Source organism: Anser cygnoides, chromosome 17 (assembly GCF_040182565.1).
Source record: "Anser cygnoides isolate HZ-2024a breed goose chromosome 17, Taihu_goose_T2T_genome, whole genome shotgun sequence".
Classification (NCBI taxonomy): Eukaryota; Metazoa; Chordata; class Aves; order Anseriformes; family Anatidae; genus Anser; species Anser cygnoides.
This window is the reverse complement of record NC_089889.1, coordinates 9,689,943-9,707,004: the sequence shown is the minus strand read 5'-3', so window position 1 is coordinate 9,707,004 and position 17,062 is coordinate 9,689,943. Positions and strand designations below refer to the sequence as shown.

The 17,062-nt window shown below is 35.6% G+C and overlaps 2 protein-coding genes across 3 annotated transcripts in view; one reads left to right on the top strand and one right to left on the bottom strand.

Annotated features, from left to right (window-relative positions):
- Window positions 1-17,062, top strand: part of PI4KA (phosphatidylinositol 4-kinase alpha) — a 60,631-nt gene that overhangs the window by 18,316 nt on the left and 25,253 nt on the right. The window contains exons 19-23 of the mRNA XM_013173562.3: window positions 1,309-1,359; window positions 14,245-14,353; window positions 14,792-14,928; window positions 15,545-15,678; window positions 16,776-16,858. Coding sequence (XP_013029016.2) covers window positions 1,309-1,359; window positions 14,245-14,353; window positions 14,792-14,928; window positions 15,545-15,678; window positions 16,776-16,858 — 514 coding nt within the window. The remainder of the gene's footprint in view (window positions 1-1,308; window positions 1,360-14,244; window positions 14,354-14,791; window positions 14,929-15,544; window positions 15,679-16,775; window positions 16,859-17,062) is intronic.
- Window positions 4,184-12,783, bottom strand: SERPIND1 (serpin family D member 1). 2 transcript variants are annotated; one of them, XM_013173565.3, is made up of 5 exons: window positions 12,629-12,783; window positions 9,775-10,646; window positions 6,171-6,444; window positions 5,088-5,232; window positions 4,184-4,689 (listed from the first exon to the last, which is right to left on the bottom strand). In XM_013173565.3, exons 2-5 carry the CDS (start codon window positions 10,628-10,630, stop codon window positions 4,498-4,500), a joined length of 1,467 nt encoding a protein of 488 aa, XP_013029019.2. In that variant the 5' UTR covers window positions 10,631-10,646; window positions 12,629-12,783; the 3' UTR covers window positions 4,184-4,497. The 2 variants fall into 2 exon arrangements, with proteins under 2 accessions (XP_013029019.2, XP_013029017.2); XM_013173563.3 differs by having other exon boundaries at window positions 9,775-10,662; window positions 12,629-12,781.

Sequence of the window (17,062 nt, the reverse complement as noted above, 5' to 3'; positions counted from 1 at the left end):
CACACTTCTCACCTGTGAGTTGCGTTGACCTGTATTGTAATTCCCCTTTTTTCCCTTTGAAGGTCAGGGAGGATATGAATTCCACTTGAGTTTATTGATGCTTTTACTTGAGCCTCAAAAACAAGCACAGTGGGCCAAATGTTTTTCTGTTCAAATAATTCTTCCTTACATTTATATGGCTATTTATGGACTCAATATATTTCAAGTGTTAAAAGCTAGTACTGACTTAAGTTGGAAATTATTAATTAATGTGGCATTAATATTATATACATACTCCACTTAAGTATAATATTTGCTAATAAAATTTCACCAATAACAAATTTGAAACTTTTTTTTGCTTTTTGACCTCTTCCACCCTCCCTTCTGTGCATGCTACACTGTAATAGTATTAAGTTCTTTCTTTATCCCTTTATGGAATGGGTGAACTCTTGGTGAATCCCTCAGAAATGAATGTTTGCTTTAAAGGTAGACTGCATTTAATCAGGGATGCCAACTCTGCTTTTACAAAGGAACTAAGATATGTACAGAATTTGCTTTCCATGAAGTTTATATTGGAAAACATCTCTGCACAGCTCTCATAGATTCTTTTACCACAGATAAGCGAGCTGAAATGGTGAAACGGATTGTAAATATTGCACTAAAATGATACTTTTAAATTAGGTTCCACCCTCCCCCTTTACAGGGATGTTGTCGTACTGTTATCGTTTTAAATTGCTATGGGAGACAAACTGCTGTTCTGACTTAAGGCTGTCTGTAAATGGAAAAATGTGACAGATTTAGCCTGAATTTTGAGCTAGGAGGCAGTGTTTCTTTATTTTGAAGATACTGACAGCAGTTTTTACTAGAACACTCTTTGTTCGATGTAGGGTAAAAAGTTATGAAAGAAATTCTGAAGATTAGGTTACTTCATTTTCAAGAAGAACTGAAGTTGGTAAGACATTGTACATGCTGTGCTCCAAAACAAAAGCATTTTTTTCTTTGTTGGTTGTCAGTTTGCCCGTGTCCTCTGCCACTTTGATATGGAATTAAGTTGGCTTGCCAGCAATTAAAATGCTTCAGTGGCATTCCAGATAGTTGTTTTAAACCAGATCTTTCAGCCATGTGGAAGTGGCTTTTGTGAGGGAAAGGATTTTTTTTTTTCTATTGCTAGCAGTTAGCATAACTGTCTATTAAGTAGCCCAGGGATGGAAGTAATGGCATCCATTTGCAGAGACAGTAGGAATTTTTGATGCTTGAAATGTTACCTACCAAGTATTTTAGAAATGCTTTTGTAGACGTATTGATGATAACTTCCCTTTTCTTTTCCAGGCCTCCAGTAGTGCAGGCAATCTTGGTGTGCTTATTCCTGTCATTGCTGTGGTGAGTATCCAATGGTTGGTAGTTACAAACAGAATAATTTTTCTCACGTGTATCAAATACGAGTGCTATTGCAGAGTCAAATGGTTTGTTTAACAACTCGTGTAGAAGTAAGCGTCCAAGATATAGTAGTATAGTAGTACTGTTAATCTTTCATGATTCACAGTTAAATTGTTGCTTGTCGTGAATTCAGGAGATTAATGAACTAAATAATACCACAAGGCATATTTCTTTGAATAATCTTTGGTGTGCAGTGCATAATAAATGGCACATACCTGAAGAAAAAGCGGCCTAAGAACAATGAAAAACAAAAGTTAATAGAAAAAGAGTTAAAAATAAAACTTAGTTTGGCAGCACAGAGAATTCTGCTTCTTAAAAAATGATTGAGAAAAGAAGAAAAAGAAGAGGGAAAAGTATTGTGTATCTCCTGAAACTTGAACTGGCTGTCATCCTAATGGCTTTTAAGGAAATGTGCAAGGACACTGGTCATTCCATGGTCATTTGTTCTGATGTTTATCTGCTTTTGGTCTTGGATGATGACTTCTGGGGTCTAAACATTTTTTATTTTTTTAATAAAATGTAACTACTAATCCAGGCAAAAATGATGTGTGACCTTTATAGATTCCCCTGCTGAAAACTTGATTATGTCCAAGCTTGGGTTCCCAAGTCAGTAGGACTAGTCATCTAACTCAGTCATCTAACAGTTTCTACAGAACAATCATGTCTAGAAGATCCATAGGCAAACTTACTGGAGGACAAAAAACATCAGATCACTTTGTCCCCTTCTGAAGCTATATTCTTCTGTGGCTTTTTTTTCTGCACAGCTAGTGGGACAGAAGGGGACAATGTATTACAAACTTGCAGTAAGCATGCCTATTTGTAACTTGCTCGTATTGCACATCCATTAACAAGAATAAAAAAGTCATTAATTTCATACTCTGCCCTCACAAACCTCTTTACTAAAGCTTTTCAAAGAGAAGGGCCTTAAATTAGCACCGAAGACTGCAGAACTGTTCCTTTCCTTTCCACATCTCTTCCATCTGTTTCCAACATAAGCTCTTCATGAATTCACCAACAATCATAAGGATCCAGGAATGTATTTATAAGTGTCTCATACTACTATTATTCAGTAGCTGCCCAATTTTTGAATAAACTAGCCGGTCCTGTGTAGAGAGATATTCTAGTGGGCAGTATTTTTGAGGTGCAGTGAAGCTAGTGGTAATATCACTGATTAGAGTGCAAGATCATTCCTTGTGTATTTAAAAAAAAAAATTAAAAAATGTTAGAGACATTAACGTAAAAGTTATGGAAATACTTTTCTGTTTCAAATTTTTATTGATGATGCATCTGTTCTGAATATCTGGTGATAACTATTTTTCTTAACCGATGTGACCTTTAAATAGTCAGATAGTGCCAGAATCTGAAGCAAGAGTTAATGGTTACATTATGGTTGTTGAAGCAAATATTTGACTTTCTTGCACAATATATGAAGATCATGAGTTTCGAGCAGTAGCTGATTTGCTTTTCTGCTTGACCTCTTTACCTTGAATAATTCTGGTTACTTGGGTCTCAAAAAAAAAAAATCCATCTCATTTAATCTTTGATATACTAATTAAATTTGCAACATGAAAATTTCATCTTTTGAATACCCTGTTCTTTTTTAATTTAGATAAAACAAAATGTGTACGTGAATGATAATGATTTCTATTGTGAAACTTCAATACTGAAAATTATGTCTGCCATATGGAGTTATGAGTAAGAACAGTATCAGCTAGGAATAGAGAAACATTTGAACTTTTTATTTGATGTCAACTCTTCATCATTGTGTCATTTAATACCAATCTTTCTTTGGCTGTCATGTTAAAATGGCTTTGTGTATGGGACAAATAATTGTAGTACATGCAAAATTACAAGTAGAAGTAAAATCAGTAAGTTGAATTTAATATTGAAAAATACCTTTTTAAGAGAATTCTTACTCCTTAAACTGTTGGTTGATAGCTTTTCGTATTTTTGCTAACACGAGACATTTATAATACAAATGTATTTAGAGTGATGCAGTATTTGACACTGCAAATAAAAAAAAATCACTGGTTTGTGAGGCGCATCTTTTATAAGTTATGATGTAATGGAAGATATAAGAGGTGAGTATATTCATGGACTTTAATAACTCACATGTCAAGTCTAACTCTGTTCCTTGCACCACATTGGTAATAATACACTACAGAATGCAGATAATTTTTTGCCTTTTCAGACGTGAAACAAGCTTGTATACAGCATGCATATTGCTACCAGAATGAGTCAGAAAGTTTACAGTCTTAGCGCAGGCCTTGCAAGGATTTGTCCATTGGATGGTGTGTGGAGAGTGCATTTGAATTCTTAACAAACATTGAAATTGCTGTAATCACTTTTTGTAGAGAGGGTTAGGTTTCCCTGGCTGCTTTCAATATACAAGGTGTTCTAAGGTATTACCTGGTTGGCCTAAGCCTGAAATTGCTTCTACTGATGAATGTTGGAGAACTGTATCAAAATCATTGAAGTTAGGCTGGGGAAAAGTAGAGGATCCATTATTATTTCATTCTTCCAATACATTTTTATCTCCTCTTATTTGGTACATTGGTCCATAAAATTTATGTTCTGTGGCAGTCTGCTGAATGTTAAATGACGCAAGCAAAAGCAAGGATGCAGGCACCTACTCTAAATAGTGTTAGATTATATAAAATACCCAGAAGAGACAGGTTTCTAATGTCAGTTGGGTATTTAGGATTTATCTATTCCTATTTATTATAAATAGGTGCCCTAGCACAAATTTAGAGGTGAACTTCAAAAATCCAGTTAGTCTAAATATTTTATTGATTACATTTTATACAGTGAAGTAGAACACAAAGTATAAGTTACTTTGTGGTAATTTTTTAACACACTTGCATTTATAAATGGCACTAACCACTGCAGACAAATCATCTACTATTATGAGTCCATTCATGTGAAACTACTTCTAGGCACTTATATATATATATTTTTTTGTATACCAATGGCTTTTGTATTAACTAATATGACAAAGAAAATTGCCTTTTATGATACTGCTATATTAATGCATAATTATACAGCCTGTGTATGAAAGCATGTTGGAGGTCTTCTCTGCTTTTAAGACTTGGCAGGGTTGACAACTCTACCCATGAACAGGAGACAACTGGTACGATGTTCGTAGATGAGAAACAAAAAGGGACGGTCAACGATAAAGCGAATCTGAGTAGAAAGAGGCATGAAACCGACGTTGGTTATTGCTCCAGCCTCTGTGCCTTCCTCATTCACAGTTATTGTGCCTTGGTGATTGAACTGCGAAAAATAAAATAAAGCAAGATCTATTCAGTATTATCAAACGATGTCCTCACAGCCTTCCCCCTGCCCACCAACGCATGTCCAGCGTGTGCCTCCCTTGTGACACCCCTGCTGGCAGCCCAGAGTGGCAGTAATCCTTTGCTTTTAGGTTCTAGGTAGACTGACTGACCAACCACACCGTTTCTAGTAATTTGACATCTAATCAAACATATTCCTCTTTTTATAAACAGACAATAAAGACATGCAGAGAAACCCACATCCGTCCACTATCCTTCAGGAAAGATTATAAAATAGTATGTTAGCTTATTAAACTGAATTACTTTTACTGCATTGCTTTGTTTTCAGGTGATAAAGCTTAATCGGAAAGGAAATTAAAACAGAAAAGGAATAAATACCCTGTCAATGGTGACTTTCTCATCTGATATACCAGAGTAGTCGCCTTTTTCATTGAACAGTTCTTCTATTCCCATGGATCTCAGAAAACCAATCAAGTTGTAGCTCTTCTCCAGCTTAAATTTAGGCAGAACCACTTCTCTTGTTCTAATAAAAACAAAAATGAAAAAAATCATTAAGGAGATGCATATTTGCATAACTCCTTTGCTTTACTTTTTTAAAAATTTTCAGCAAGCAGGGCATAAATATACAGGAAATTGTACTGTACTTTTACTTTCAAAACTTGGGAATAGCTAATTTTAAGCTGTGTTCTTTAAGATTAATTCCGGTCCCCAAACTGTTTATTTGTCAATGTAGCATTTAATTTATGATGCTTTACTTTGGTTGTGTGCATAGTATATAGGGCTCTAAGCATTTCAGTACGATTGGGTATGTTTCTAATAAATATTGAACTAACAAATTTTCTGGAGTACTCAGGTGGGGATTCGTCACTTCTGTGCAACAGAAATATGCTGACCAATTGCATAACACATCAGAACAGCTCTTACCTTTTTCTCAAGACAGAGGAGAAACTACCATCTAGTCTGTCATATAGCCTGCCTTGGGCAAGATAATTTTTCACAGGAGAGAAAATTGTAGTCTGCATAGTTGACTACTGAATGTGTGATTTAACGTGACTTGTTGAAATGGATACTGCTGAAGTGAATGTAGGCTGCTTTCCATATCATCCAGATTATCCTCCATGAATAATCTGTTATTATTAAACTCTATTTTTTTTATTTTCTTTGTAAACTTTAAAGAAAACAAAGTTCTTACTGATAAATCTATGAGATTAAATAGTTAGCAGCAAGAATGTTGGAGCTCTGTTAGAGTTTTTTACTACCACTGCCCTTGATTTCTCAACAGCCTTTTTTGAGGCTTGATTTTTTTTTTTTTGTAAATTCAGTAAGTCCATCTTTTTTTCTAGAAGGTCAGTGTTTTTAATCAAAATATCGTGTTATCTTATATGCTGTCTATTTGCCATTGCCAATATGATCAAGAAAGTATATTAAGACTTTAAACAAGGTGTAATTTTCAGCAAATACCTGTTTGTCATGCTTTTCTGCCATTTTTCCACCACTTGAGGGGTTATCTGCTTTTCTAGGGTTTTCATGCCAGACAGCTTGTGTGGAAGTACAATCAGCATACTGATATTACCCACAAACGGGAGCTGGATCACACCACAATCTAGGTCAGGGTCTGCAGCAGCCAGGAAGTTCCCTTTAGTCTGCATCATAGGAACCTTTATTGTTTGCTTATCATTCAGTCGGAAACTTCTTTTGGTTGTCATTTCTACTGGAAACTTATTCTCCCATGTTCCTGTTAATACAGTGCAGAAGACAGATAAACAAAAAGCCCCAGGACCTTATTTAGAAAAATATTCACAGAATAACAACATATATTAAACTTCCTTTCATGTGAATTTGGATTTGCTGAAGGAGATTAATTTTAATTAAGCCTGAATAAGAAGACAATTTTAAAGCAGCTTTAAAATTTCTTTTTTTTTTTTTTTAACTTATTTGTCTTATTTGAATGTTCTGAATTACAAAAGGAGGTAAACACAGACTGGAGATCCTAAACGGCTTCATGTGTGCTTCTTTTCCCTACAAGAAACCTAGTAATTACAAAATATAAACATGCAAAATAGTTCACAGGGCTCGCACCTAGCAGAGCAACAGACACAGCTCTATGTTCTGAGAGATCTGATACTTGAAACCAGTACTGCAGTGGACTGCTTCAAGCATGGTGTTGGTACATCAGAGCTAGGTAATAGCCAATTTCAGCATTACGTTGAAGGCATTACTTTGACTTAACTTCATCTATGCTAATCAATGTACCATGTTAAGACCTCCTGAAGAGTTTAGGTGTTGACTGCCTAGTTCTGTGCTGGAATTTGATTTAATTTTAGCACATTTGTATGTCATCTGGCAGGTTTATTCTCAAAGAATGCGATTCACCATGTTTTGCAGCTGAGAAAGCATGATTCAAACCCTGATAGTAAAGATACATGAAGATTCTTTGGGCATCCCCAAATATTTATTGACTGTGAAAATTGAATGGGAGAAAACACAACACTTTTTCAAAGCAAATTGCTATTGATCTTTTCAGAACAGTACCTCTGGAACAACATCCCTCTTAATAGGCAAAGCTAGAATTTCATAGTGGAAATAAGGCAACTGGTATTTCCTATTTAAACTCTAGACCATAGGTCACCATTGGCAAGCAAATGCATGAGGAGTGTGGCTGCTACTATGTGGAGAGACTACAAATTTAACTTTAATCTAACCTTCTAAAAAGTTGCAAATGATTCTGAGGCCTTCAATCTGACTTTTCTAAACTGACTGTGAAGTAACAAAATTAAAAACAACAAAAAATCCACATAAATCCAACTTTCATTCTAATATTTTCTTAATGTGTCTAGTCTATGAGAAGCAATAGAAGAAAATGCAGAGAAGCAAAAGAAGCAAATGCTTCTTTCTCAGAGAAGCAGTTTAGAACCTGTTAAAATTTTTCAGTTATCAAAAGCTGCCATGGTCTATCGTGGCTAAAATAACCAGCTTCTACTGAATAGGAAGCTCATTCAAACCCTCTCAAACTGGAGAATAGATCTCAGGTAGATGTGGAATGGATATCTACGCAGGCTAAAACTTACTTCTAACCAAGACTAAATACCTTCCAACGAATTCTTGATTGTATTTAGCGTAAAAGGAGCCTAAGACTTAATGATGTCTGCCAACTATACTGTTACTCAATATTTCTTGTGTTGAGCATCTCTCTGTACCTGAGAATACTCACAGGTTTCTTAGCTCTGAGGGCGAAACACAGGTTCTCTGTAGTGACACAAACAGCGTAAATGTCATAAATGGAAAGATGTGGACAAAAATTAGTATGTCTTAAAGGAGTGGTAGGGACACTAAGAACACCAGGAGCAGAACCTGCTTTTGAAAAGTTGTTTGAATTGAAGTGGAATTACCAGGAGATGTAAGAATGGGAGATACTGATATAGAATACGTATTTTTTGGTTTTAAGGGTTAGAAATGATAGCCTTCAGCAGCAGACACTGAGGTAATTTGGAGTAACAGGACTTCATAAAGGAAAAAAAAAGCCAAAAGTCTTTTTGGTCTTGATGACTTGAAAGTTTCAATTCTAAAGCTGTTTAACTTTTGGTGGTGTTTTTTGTTGTTTTTTTTTGAGATGGTGCAAGCATTCAATGATTTCAAAGTATGTATTTTAAAATACAGAGTATTTTAAATATGATCAAATCAGGAAAAATAATTCATCTGTTGCACGTTGTGTAATGGTCTAATTGACAGTAAAGACATGCCTTTATTATGACAAGGTATTATCATTGGAGATGTACTTAAGGATACAAATAAGTTGATTTTGGATGGCACTTCAAAATAGGGTATCATTGGATCTTGAGCTAAGGACAGCTCCAGAACTTTTAATGAGAGAAGTAGCATTGCTCAAGGAAGTAAGGCCTTGCAAGTGAGTGAAAAAGGTAACATTGTAAACTTGGTGGAACACTGTTGCAAAATCAAATGCTGACAATGCAGATTGCAAGAATGACCTTAAGCATCTGTTTCCTGGAAGCAGGGACATAAATAGGAAAAGGAACCTCCCTTTATAAGTTATGGAAAGCAGTATGTTGTACTTCCAAACGTTGCTATCCGATTATGGTAATCTCTCTTTTCTTAGTGATGTTTTACTTTATCTGATTTTATTTTATACAGGCAGTAACAGATTTTAGTTTTGTCCTCAGTCCTTTCACTTGCACTTCCCACCTTGTGCTCAATTAATACTGTTTAAAAAATTGTTTAAAAAAAAAACAAACTTTCAACCTGAGGGAGATAACCGATGTTAAAAACCTCACTCCAGACTACAAAATAAAATGTAAAGAGATTGAAAGTAAGAATTTTTAGTAACGGTATATATTTAGAATAAAAGTATTTCAAGCCTGTTTAACTGTTCAGCCTATAGTGGAACATGTAGGAGCCTATAGCTGCAAGCTGCAGGCAGTCCATGCGGAATTACTGAAGTACTCCAAGTAGTGAATGTGGTTTTAGTTTTAGAAGAATAACGTTTTGATTATTGTCTTCCATCCCCTTGATTGACTTGTTGACAAGGATCACACCTTTTCATATAAAAATACATACTTTAAACTGAAATTCTATAGTCATTGCTGTGAATCCTGAATACTTCAGAAACGTTGTGTATAGTAACTAAAATCAACCTTTACAATTTCAGTGAAGCCACTAACCTGAAGCAGGACTGAATCTGACCATTAGCTTGCACATAAAGTACTGCTTCACCGTCTGAGACTCCTATGAAGTCCATGCTTTCTGAGGCCGTTACGCATTCATACGTTATTTTTTAGTCTCAGTTTTAGACTATAAGCTTTTAGGTGTAATAAGTGTTTGTTGTCCCTGTACAATACCCGCGAACTTCAGGGCATGACTAGAACATCAGTGTGCTACTGAAACATGCAAATTTTGGGTTAATAATAGAGATTCTTCTTAATGAGGGAATCAATAGGCTATTTTGAACTGTAGAGTAGATTGAAGTTTAGTCTGGAGTTTCTATTAAAGTATACAGTGAAGTGCAAAGTAAGAAAATCTACAGCTAAAAACTGAAATATCAGATACTTACCTTTAAAGTAAAGACAGTTAAGAATCATCATCAGTGTTGTAGGGTTTACATTCACAAGAGCTTCCTTTATTAATCCTTTGGTCAGCTTCAGGATGCGTTCGTTGGTTTTAGTTATGAAGTTAGGATCTGAAAAATCAGCTGGTTGGGCATCAGCAAAGTAGTATGTTTTCATATTGTTTCTGAAATCATTCAGAATAGAAAAGTCCTTCTGAATATAAAGATCATTGACAGACCTCAGAGTATAACCAAAATTGCGCCTGAAGAGCCGATGAGTGAGTTTGCGGAAGAGATTATGAACAGTCATGAGCTCGTATTTGGTGCTTGCATTAATGAAGTCTTCAAAGCCAAGAACCGATAATACTTCCTGCTGAGTTTGACCCTTCAGACCCAGGGAAATCATAGCCATTGCAGTGGAAATACCAACAGGAGCCATGAGAATATTATCTGAAGAGTTGGCTTTGTCTGCCATACTCCGATAAAGGTTGAAGCCAAAGTTTGCATTAAGGATATTAAGGCGCTGGATTCTGGTTTTGCCTTGGAAAAGTTCAAGAATATTTCCTTGCTGAATTTCAGAAACAATGTACGGAGCAGCGTCAATAATGTCACTGTAGTCATCTTCACCCAGTATTTTGTCAAGATCTAGATAGTCCTCTTCCTCCTCCTCTTCAGGAATCAAGTCATTAGTGATGGTGTTTTCTCTGTGGAACTCCAGTGGTAAGTTTGGCATATCATAGCTCACGTTTTCATTTGGATGTGCATCACTGAGGCTTTCAAAATGCTCACTGAAGTCCTTGATTCCACAAAATGTGGAGGTTATGATGACAGCAAAGGCAAGCAAATGAAACAGGAACTTCATTCTGGCAGGTCACAACCTGAAAGACAACAGAGCTGAGATAGCATAGGGTAATTGAATTTTCGTTCTCTTCACTAATTTTAGGTCTACAATGAATTCTGTTAGAGCAGAAAGTCTGTAGTTACTTTATTCAGCAGCAGTTTTTTTAGTGGGACAGAGTGTAATTAGATGGATAAATCGGTTTTACTGGTAATCATTTTTGCTTACATAATGCCTCCAGCCTGCCAAATGAATGGTTGAACTTCTCCTACAAAAGTAGTTGCTACTGACATATTTCAGTGGTAACAAACTCATTGCCTAAAATACATTGGACTCTTTATATATAAACCACTAACACTTAAAATGTTTACTAACTGTGTTACTAACGTGTGCTAAAAATACAAGGTGAAGATAAGCTGAAAGATTTGAGCTTGGCAGGAGGAGGGACTAGGCATCCACTGAAGGAGCATACCAGAAGGCTGAGATGTGTTGAAGAATTTGCAAAACAGACGTTGCATAGCTACAGCAAAAAATGAGTTTTATGGGAGTATTTTTGGATGAGTGAAGCTGAAATTTGATGGAATAAAGGAGATCTGGGGATGTAGCAACAAATCTGGGAAAAGGCATTTATCTGTACTAAATATTGTTAGTGGGGCTGTGCTGTGTGAAGTGTTAGGCATAAATGTACATACAAATGCTCATCATCTTACTCAGGTGTTACTCCATGGTCACATACACTTTCTGCAGCTGTGATACATAAATCTGTCTCTTTTGTTTGGATTATCTTGATTCTGCTTTTTGTTTAGGTTCAGTTTACTTTTTGTGTAGCACTGCAAAATATGCAGTGCTGTTTTCTTTATGAAGTCTCTTAAGTTCCTATTTATAACTGTTTCTCTAATCTTACTATTTTTCTGATCCTAGATTTCTAACTTCATTTATTTTATTTGAGAATATGTTCAAGCAGAACCTGCTTCTTCCAAAGGGAAACTTGATCTCTTCTTCATCTGTTATCGGACTGCTTTTTTTCGTTGTGATTTTAAGATCAAAATCTAGTCTTAGATACATAAAATTTGAAGAGAATTCATAAGCCTTACTCATCTGCCAAACGCTAAAAAGAGGTGGGTCTGAGAGACTTTTCACCATAATACTGGCTTGCAATAACTATAGTGATCTCAGATATGAAAAAGTGCAATTTCTTTCTGTGCCAGTCAAAAGACTAAAATAAAAATAATAGTTTAATAACTATGTCAACTGAGACTGTAAAATGGGTGCGTGAATACTAGGATCTTGATTTTTGATCGCACTTTAGAAAGTTGGTGACTGTATAAAGTCTATCTCTTTTGATAGTACTTGTTCTGAGGGTTTATTTTTTTAAGTATTATAATCTAGGAAAAAAACCACTCAATATGATAAAAACAAAAGATTACTCATATGTCAATTAAAATGTTTTGTGAATTAGCAAATAGTCCAAAGAGCTATTCTGTGGAAGTAAAATACATAGATACACATCTGTAAATCACTGCTTGTGTCAAATATTTTCAAACATGTTGTAGGAGGACTGAAGTAACTGAGCTAAAACTTTAATTTTCTAAACTCTCCCCTCAAGCCAGTAAGTCTAAAATCTTAAAACAATTCAAGATGATTATCCCATATCAAAAATGAATTTTTTTACAATGATGAAGAATCACTGGAAGGTATGTTTGAAAAGGTTTTACGTTGTGACTGAAGGTCTCGAGTCAGTAGCGCTTGTTTCTTCATAAATTCATTAATTTTTTTCCCCGCCCCCAGAAGTCAGGCCCTTTGGGCTGAGATTCTCTGTCCAGTAACCACTAGTAAATGTTTTCTGCTTTTGTCAAGTAAGAGTTTGCTGTCTGTAGTTCCCAACATTATATTCTAGTCTTCACCAAAATTTAATTATCCTTCAGCTCCACAACGCAGGCAAAGCATTCCCTCACTCTGCAATATATATATATATTTGTGTCAGATCTACCAAAAATAACAGAAGATGTAAATGAAGCTTACCTTTAAGCCACTGTACGGAAAGGATGAGTTGAATAGCTCAAGTGAGGGGAATAGCAGGGTTTAAATCTGAACTTTGACGCTAGTTTTTTTGTCTATCTCCCAAAGTAAACATTCTCTAAACCAAACACTGCTAAACTTACTTCGTCAGCCAAAATCCCTCCCTTGCCTAGTGATCTCTGCTGGATCGTTTGGTCTGTTGTTTGTTAAACTACTTTTATGGCTTTGCAGGTACTTGTTCACTTTTGAGGAAAATCTTTGAGCAAAAATTGGTGCGTATGTAAAATTTCAAAGTCAAGCACGCGCATAAACTTGGCTGTTTATGACTAGTAGGAACCATATTGCTGCTGTTTTGTGCTGAGTTGGGGATATATTGCTATTTGTCACTTCAAATGTATTTGAGGCTGCTGGGGTTGTGATGGTCAGGCTACTTTAGTCAGTGTGGATATGTGCAGACATTTGCTGACAGCTCCACAGGGCTTATTCTCAAGTTAATTTTACTATTGTAAAGAATTTTTTAATAAACAAATTGCTTCATGATTTACAAATACGTCCCAAATTGGCTTTGTATAACATTTTATTAAGTACTGTTGGTTTTCATACCACAAGAGAATTATTGTGCAATTAGAGAAAATATCTTCAAGCTATATTAGAATCTAACTTTTTTTTTTTTTTAAATAAAGTTTGCCGTAATAGTATCTGGTCATACTAGATAAAGCTGACAGTTTAATGAACCTTTAAGTTTTTAAACACAGTCTGTGCTTGTAACAATTTCAGGGTAGCAGACTCTTAGATTTGTTTTTAAAAATTTATCTAAAATTATGTATCATGTTGTCTGAGGGTATAAGCTGTGCTTCAGCAGTAGCAGCTGTTTGTGAAAAAAGTATCAGAGAACTTTAATAGATGTGTTGAAAATAATGCTCTTTTACTTGCTTGTTTAGATAGTAAATTCCCCAGGACTGATGTCATTATGTGCGTGGGTGCAAACAATGAAAGATCCCCAACTGGAGCCTCAATGTATTTCCACAAAGCCAATAAACAATAGCAACCAGAAGTATGTTTGACTAATACTTGTTTGGTTTTGAGTTCCTTTGTACTGAAGCAAAGCTGCATGGCACTTCAAACACACAGTTTAAAGGACCATGTGATCTCTTCGCTGCAATTGATGTATAATAATATTACTTATTTTCTTCAGAAATTACTGTATCAGTATGGTGGTATGTGTGTGAAACCAAGGAAATTTACTTCAAGCATCTTGAATGTTAATATTTAAGCTATTCTAAAAAAATCTATTTTTCTCCAGTATAACAATAGCAATGTAGTATTAGTTTCCAGAGGTGACAAAATACTATGTTTCTAAATCAGAGTAGATGAAGGTACATGAATTGATTCCTGTGCTGCCCGGGGAAGCTGTGGAGTCGCCATCCCTGGAGGGGTGTGAATGTGGCACTTAAAGATGTAGTTTACTGGTGGGCTTGGTAGTGTTACATGGTGGTTGGGCTTGATGATCTTAGGAGTCTTTTCCAACCTAAATGATTCTGTGAGTCTATGATTCTACATGGAATTGGGTTATTGTAACTGCCACTGATTCCTGATTTTAATATTTATTTCTTTGTTAGCTCACTAGACGCTTACCACCCATCAAGGAGGCCAAGCCAAGGTTGCAAAAGCTGTTCCGTGACTTCTGGTTGTATTCAGTTCTCATGGGTTTTGCTGTGGAAGGATCAGGTAGTGTAAATTTTAAGAGTATAACATTGCTGCTTGCATTTAAACTCATGATGAACAGGAGTATAACCAATCTGTTTTGCTATGAGATTTACCACAATACAACTTATCCTTGGACTCTTTTTTTTTTCCTTAAGAAAAGATGGAACTTAGCCATGACTTAAGTATGAATTTTGATAGGCAAGTTCCTGAAATGGAAGATCAGACTAGTGGTACAATGGAAAAAAAAATAGAAACTTTTTATCCATTGAGAAGCTTCACTTAGAATTACCTGAAAATGTGTATTATTTTTGGAACATGAACTACTTGTGCTGAGTGTTTGTGCTTAAGTGTGTGAAAAACTGGGTCTAGGAAGTGGTACAAAGCTTGATGGTGCTGATTAACTTTGTGAATCTTGTTTTTCTACTCTGCCCCACTGTCCTCTTTATACTCGTGCTTCAGGTCTCTGGCCAGAGGAATGGTATGAAGGTGTATGTGAAATTGCCACCAAGTCTCCATTACTCACATTTCCAAGCAAAGAACCACTTCGATCTGTTCTTCAGTATAATTCTGCCATGAAGAATGATACCGTGACTTCTGTAAGAATTAATTTCTTCTATTACCTCTTCCATAATGTCTGTCAGGTGTTACATGATGTACCAACAAAGATATATTGTATATTTCATAGCACAATACTCTTTCAACCTTCCTCCTATTAGTGAAAAACAGCTCTTTTACACAACTCTTATGTTAGCAGTGTACATAAATGGCTTAGGTTTGGTTTTATTGTGTTTTAATGCAAGCATTTAGGGTAACAGCTACGTGTTTTTGATTAGCTGTGGAAACAAAATCTTTCTGGAGATGGAAGCCTTTTTAATAGTCAGTTTCATCTATTTTTTTATCAGACAGACAAAACTTGAACTATGAAAAAGAGAAAGAATTTCCAAAATGTATTTCCTCATGGTATTGCATGGAAACTAGTAGTTACTTCAACAGGGAGCTTGATTCCAATGTTTAATTCTGTTTAATTCTGTATTTTAAGAATCCAGCTTGCTAAGTTAGAGCAAGTTGGTCCTAGTCTGCATTCAGAGGGAGTCTAGCACATTGTTTGTGAACATTAAAAAGTAAAAAGACTAGTATCTGAAGGCAAATGTTTTCAGAACACAAACTAACATAGTCCTCCCACTTCAGATAACTGCATGTATTCATCTCTAGGCTGAATTAAATGAACTGCGGAGTACCATAATAAATCTCTTGGATCCTCCTCCAGAGGTGTCAGCGTTGATCAATAAGTTGGACTTTGCCATGTCTACTTACCTCCTTTCTGTTTACCGCCTAGAGTATATGAGGTACACATACACACACACACACCTTTTTCCCTGTTTGTTTTTGTTGTTGTTGTCGTTTTAAGTTGTATGTGTTAAAGACAGAATTTCCAGGCGCTATGATAAACGAGGATCAGTATTTTGAGTCAAAATACTCCATGGAAGATTCTGAGACTGAATATTCAACTGTACAGAAATGAGGATGGGTAAAAGGATGGAGTAATATAGCAGGGCCCAAAAAATGGGAGCTCCTCTCTGTAGGGTGTAATAAAAGATGGGCAAAAGGGTTCTTCAGAGAATTATCTTGCAAGTGTAATATATCTTCTGCGCAGAATTGAAGTCTTGTGCTTGCTCTTCAGAAGGATAAAATATCTGAAAGATAATCTCTTCTGTGAGATTAGTGTAATGTAGGAGCTGTGAAAACATTTTTTATGGTGTTTTTCCCTCTCAGTACTGTGTGTTAGGTTGTACTGTTCTAATTTACTGAATTCACATATTTTTTTTCTTTAGAAGTGTATTCATTACTGCTATGCAAAGAAGTGTGTAGCTGAAAGCTGAGGTGAAAGTCTAGCAGTAAGGAAAGTAGGTAGAAACTTCCCCCATCACATTTTTACTTTGTCAATAGCTAACTTGTACAACAGTTTCCAGAAACATACTGGCTGTATTTTAGGAACAATTTTTTAATAAGTGATACTTGCATTGTGCAAATTCAATAGAAGCAAAGCCTACAGAAATGCCAAAGATTGTATGTTTGTGATTTTTATGCATTTGTGGTGATTGATCCAAAGCTTTTAGAAATGCCAAAGATAGTACTGTATTTATATGTTTGTGGTGATTGTATAAGTGCATCATCGTCAGATTTCCTGCTCCTGGGGTGTGAAAGTTACTCTCTCAGTGACAAGCTGGTGTTTTATCATCTAAGCCCAGTTAGCTGAATGTAGAAACATAGCGATATCACACTTAGTAGAACTTAAAATTACCATGAAGTGAATCACTACTGTAAGTGTGGCGTTTGCAATGTGGGGTTAAAATACATAGATTTGTGTTGAAGGTGTTTAAATAAAAGGGAAAAAAAACACACCACCAACAAAAAAACAACAGCAGAACTCTTCCTCTTCTAGGGTATTGCGTTCAACTGACCAAGATCGCTTCCAAGTCATGTTTTGCTATTTTGAAGATAAAGCAATTCAGAAAGACAAATCTGGTAAGTTTACTTATTTAGGTTATCTTGCAACTTGAAATACTATGAAGTTGTCTCCAGTCATGCAAGACTAGAACAAATCAGGCAACTAAATAATACAATGAGTCTCATTCATTAGATTGCTGTTGTCTTATTCTTGCCAAGAATGCTGTTTTCATTTTTAAACTGGTTGTTTCAATGCTGGCTTGGTAAACATAAAGAATTTGT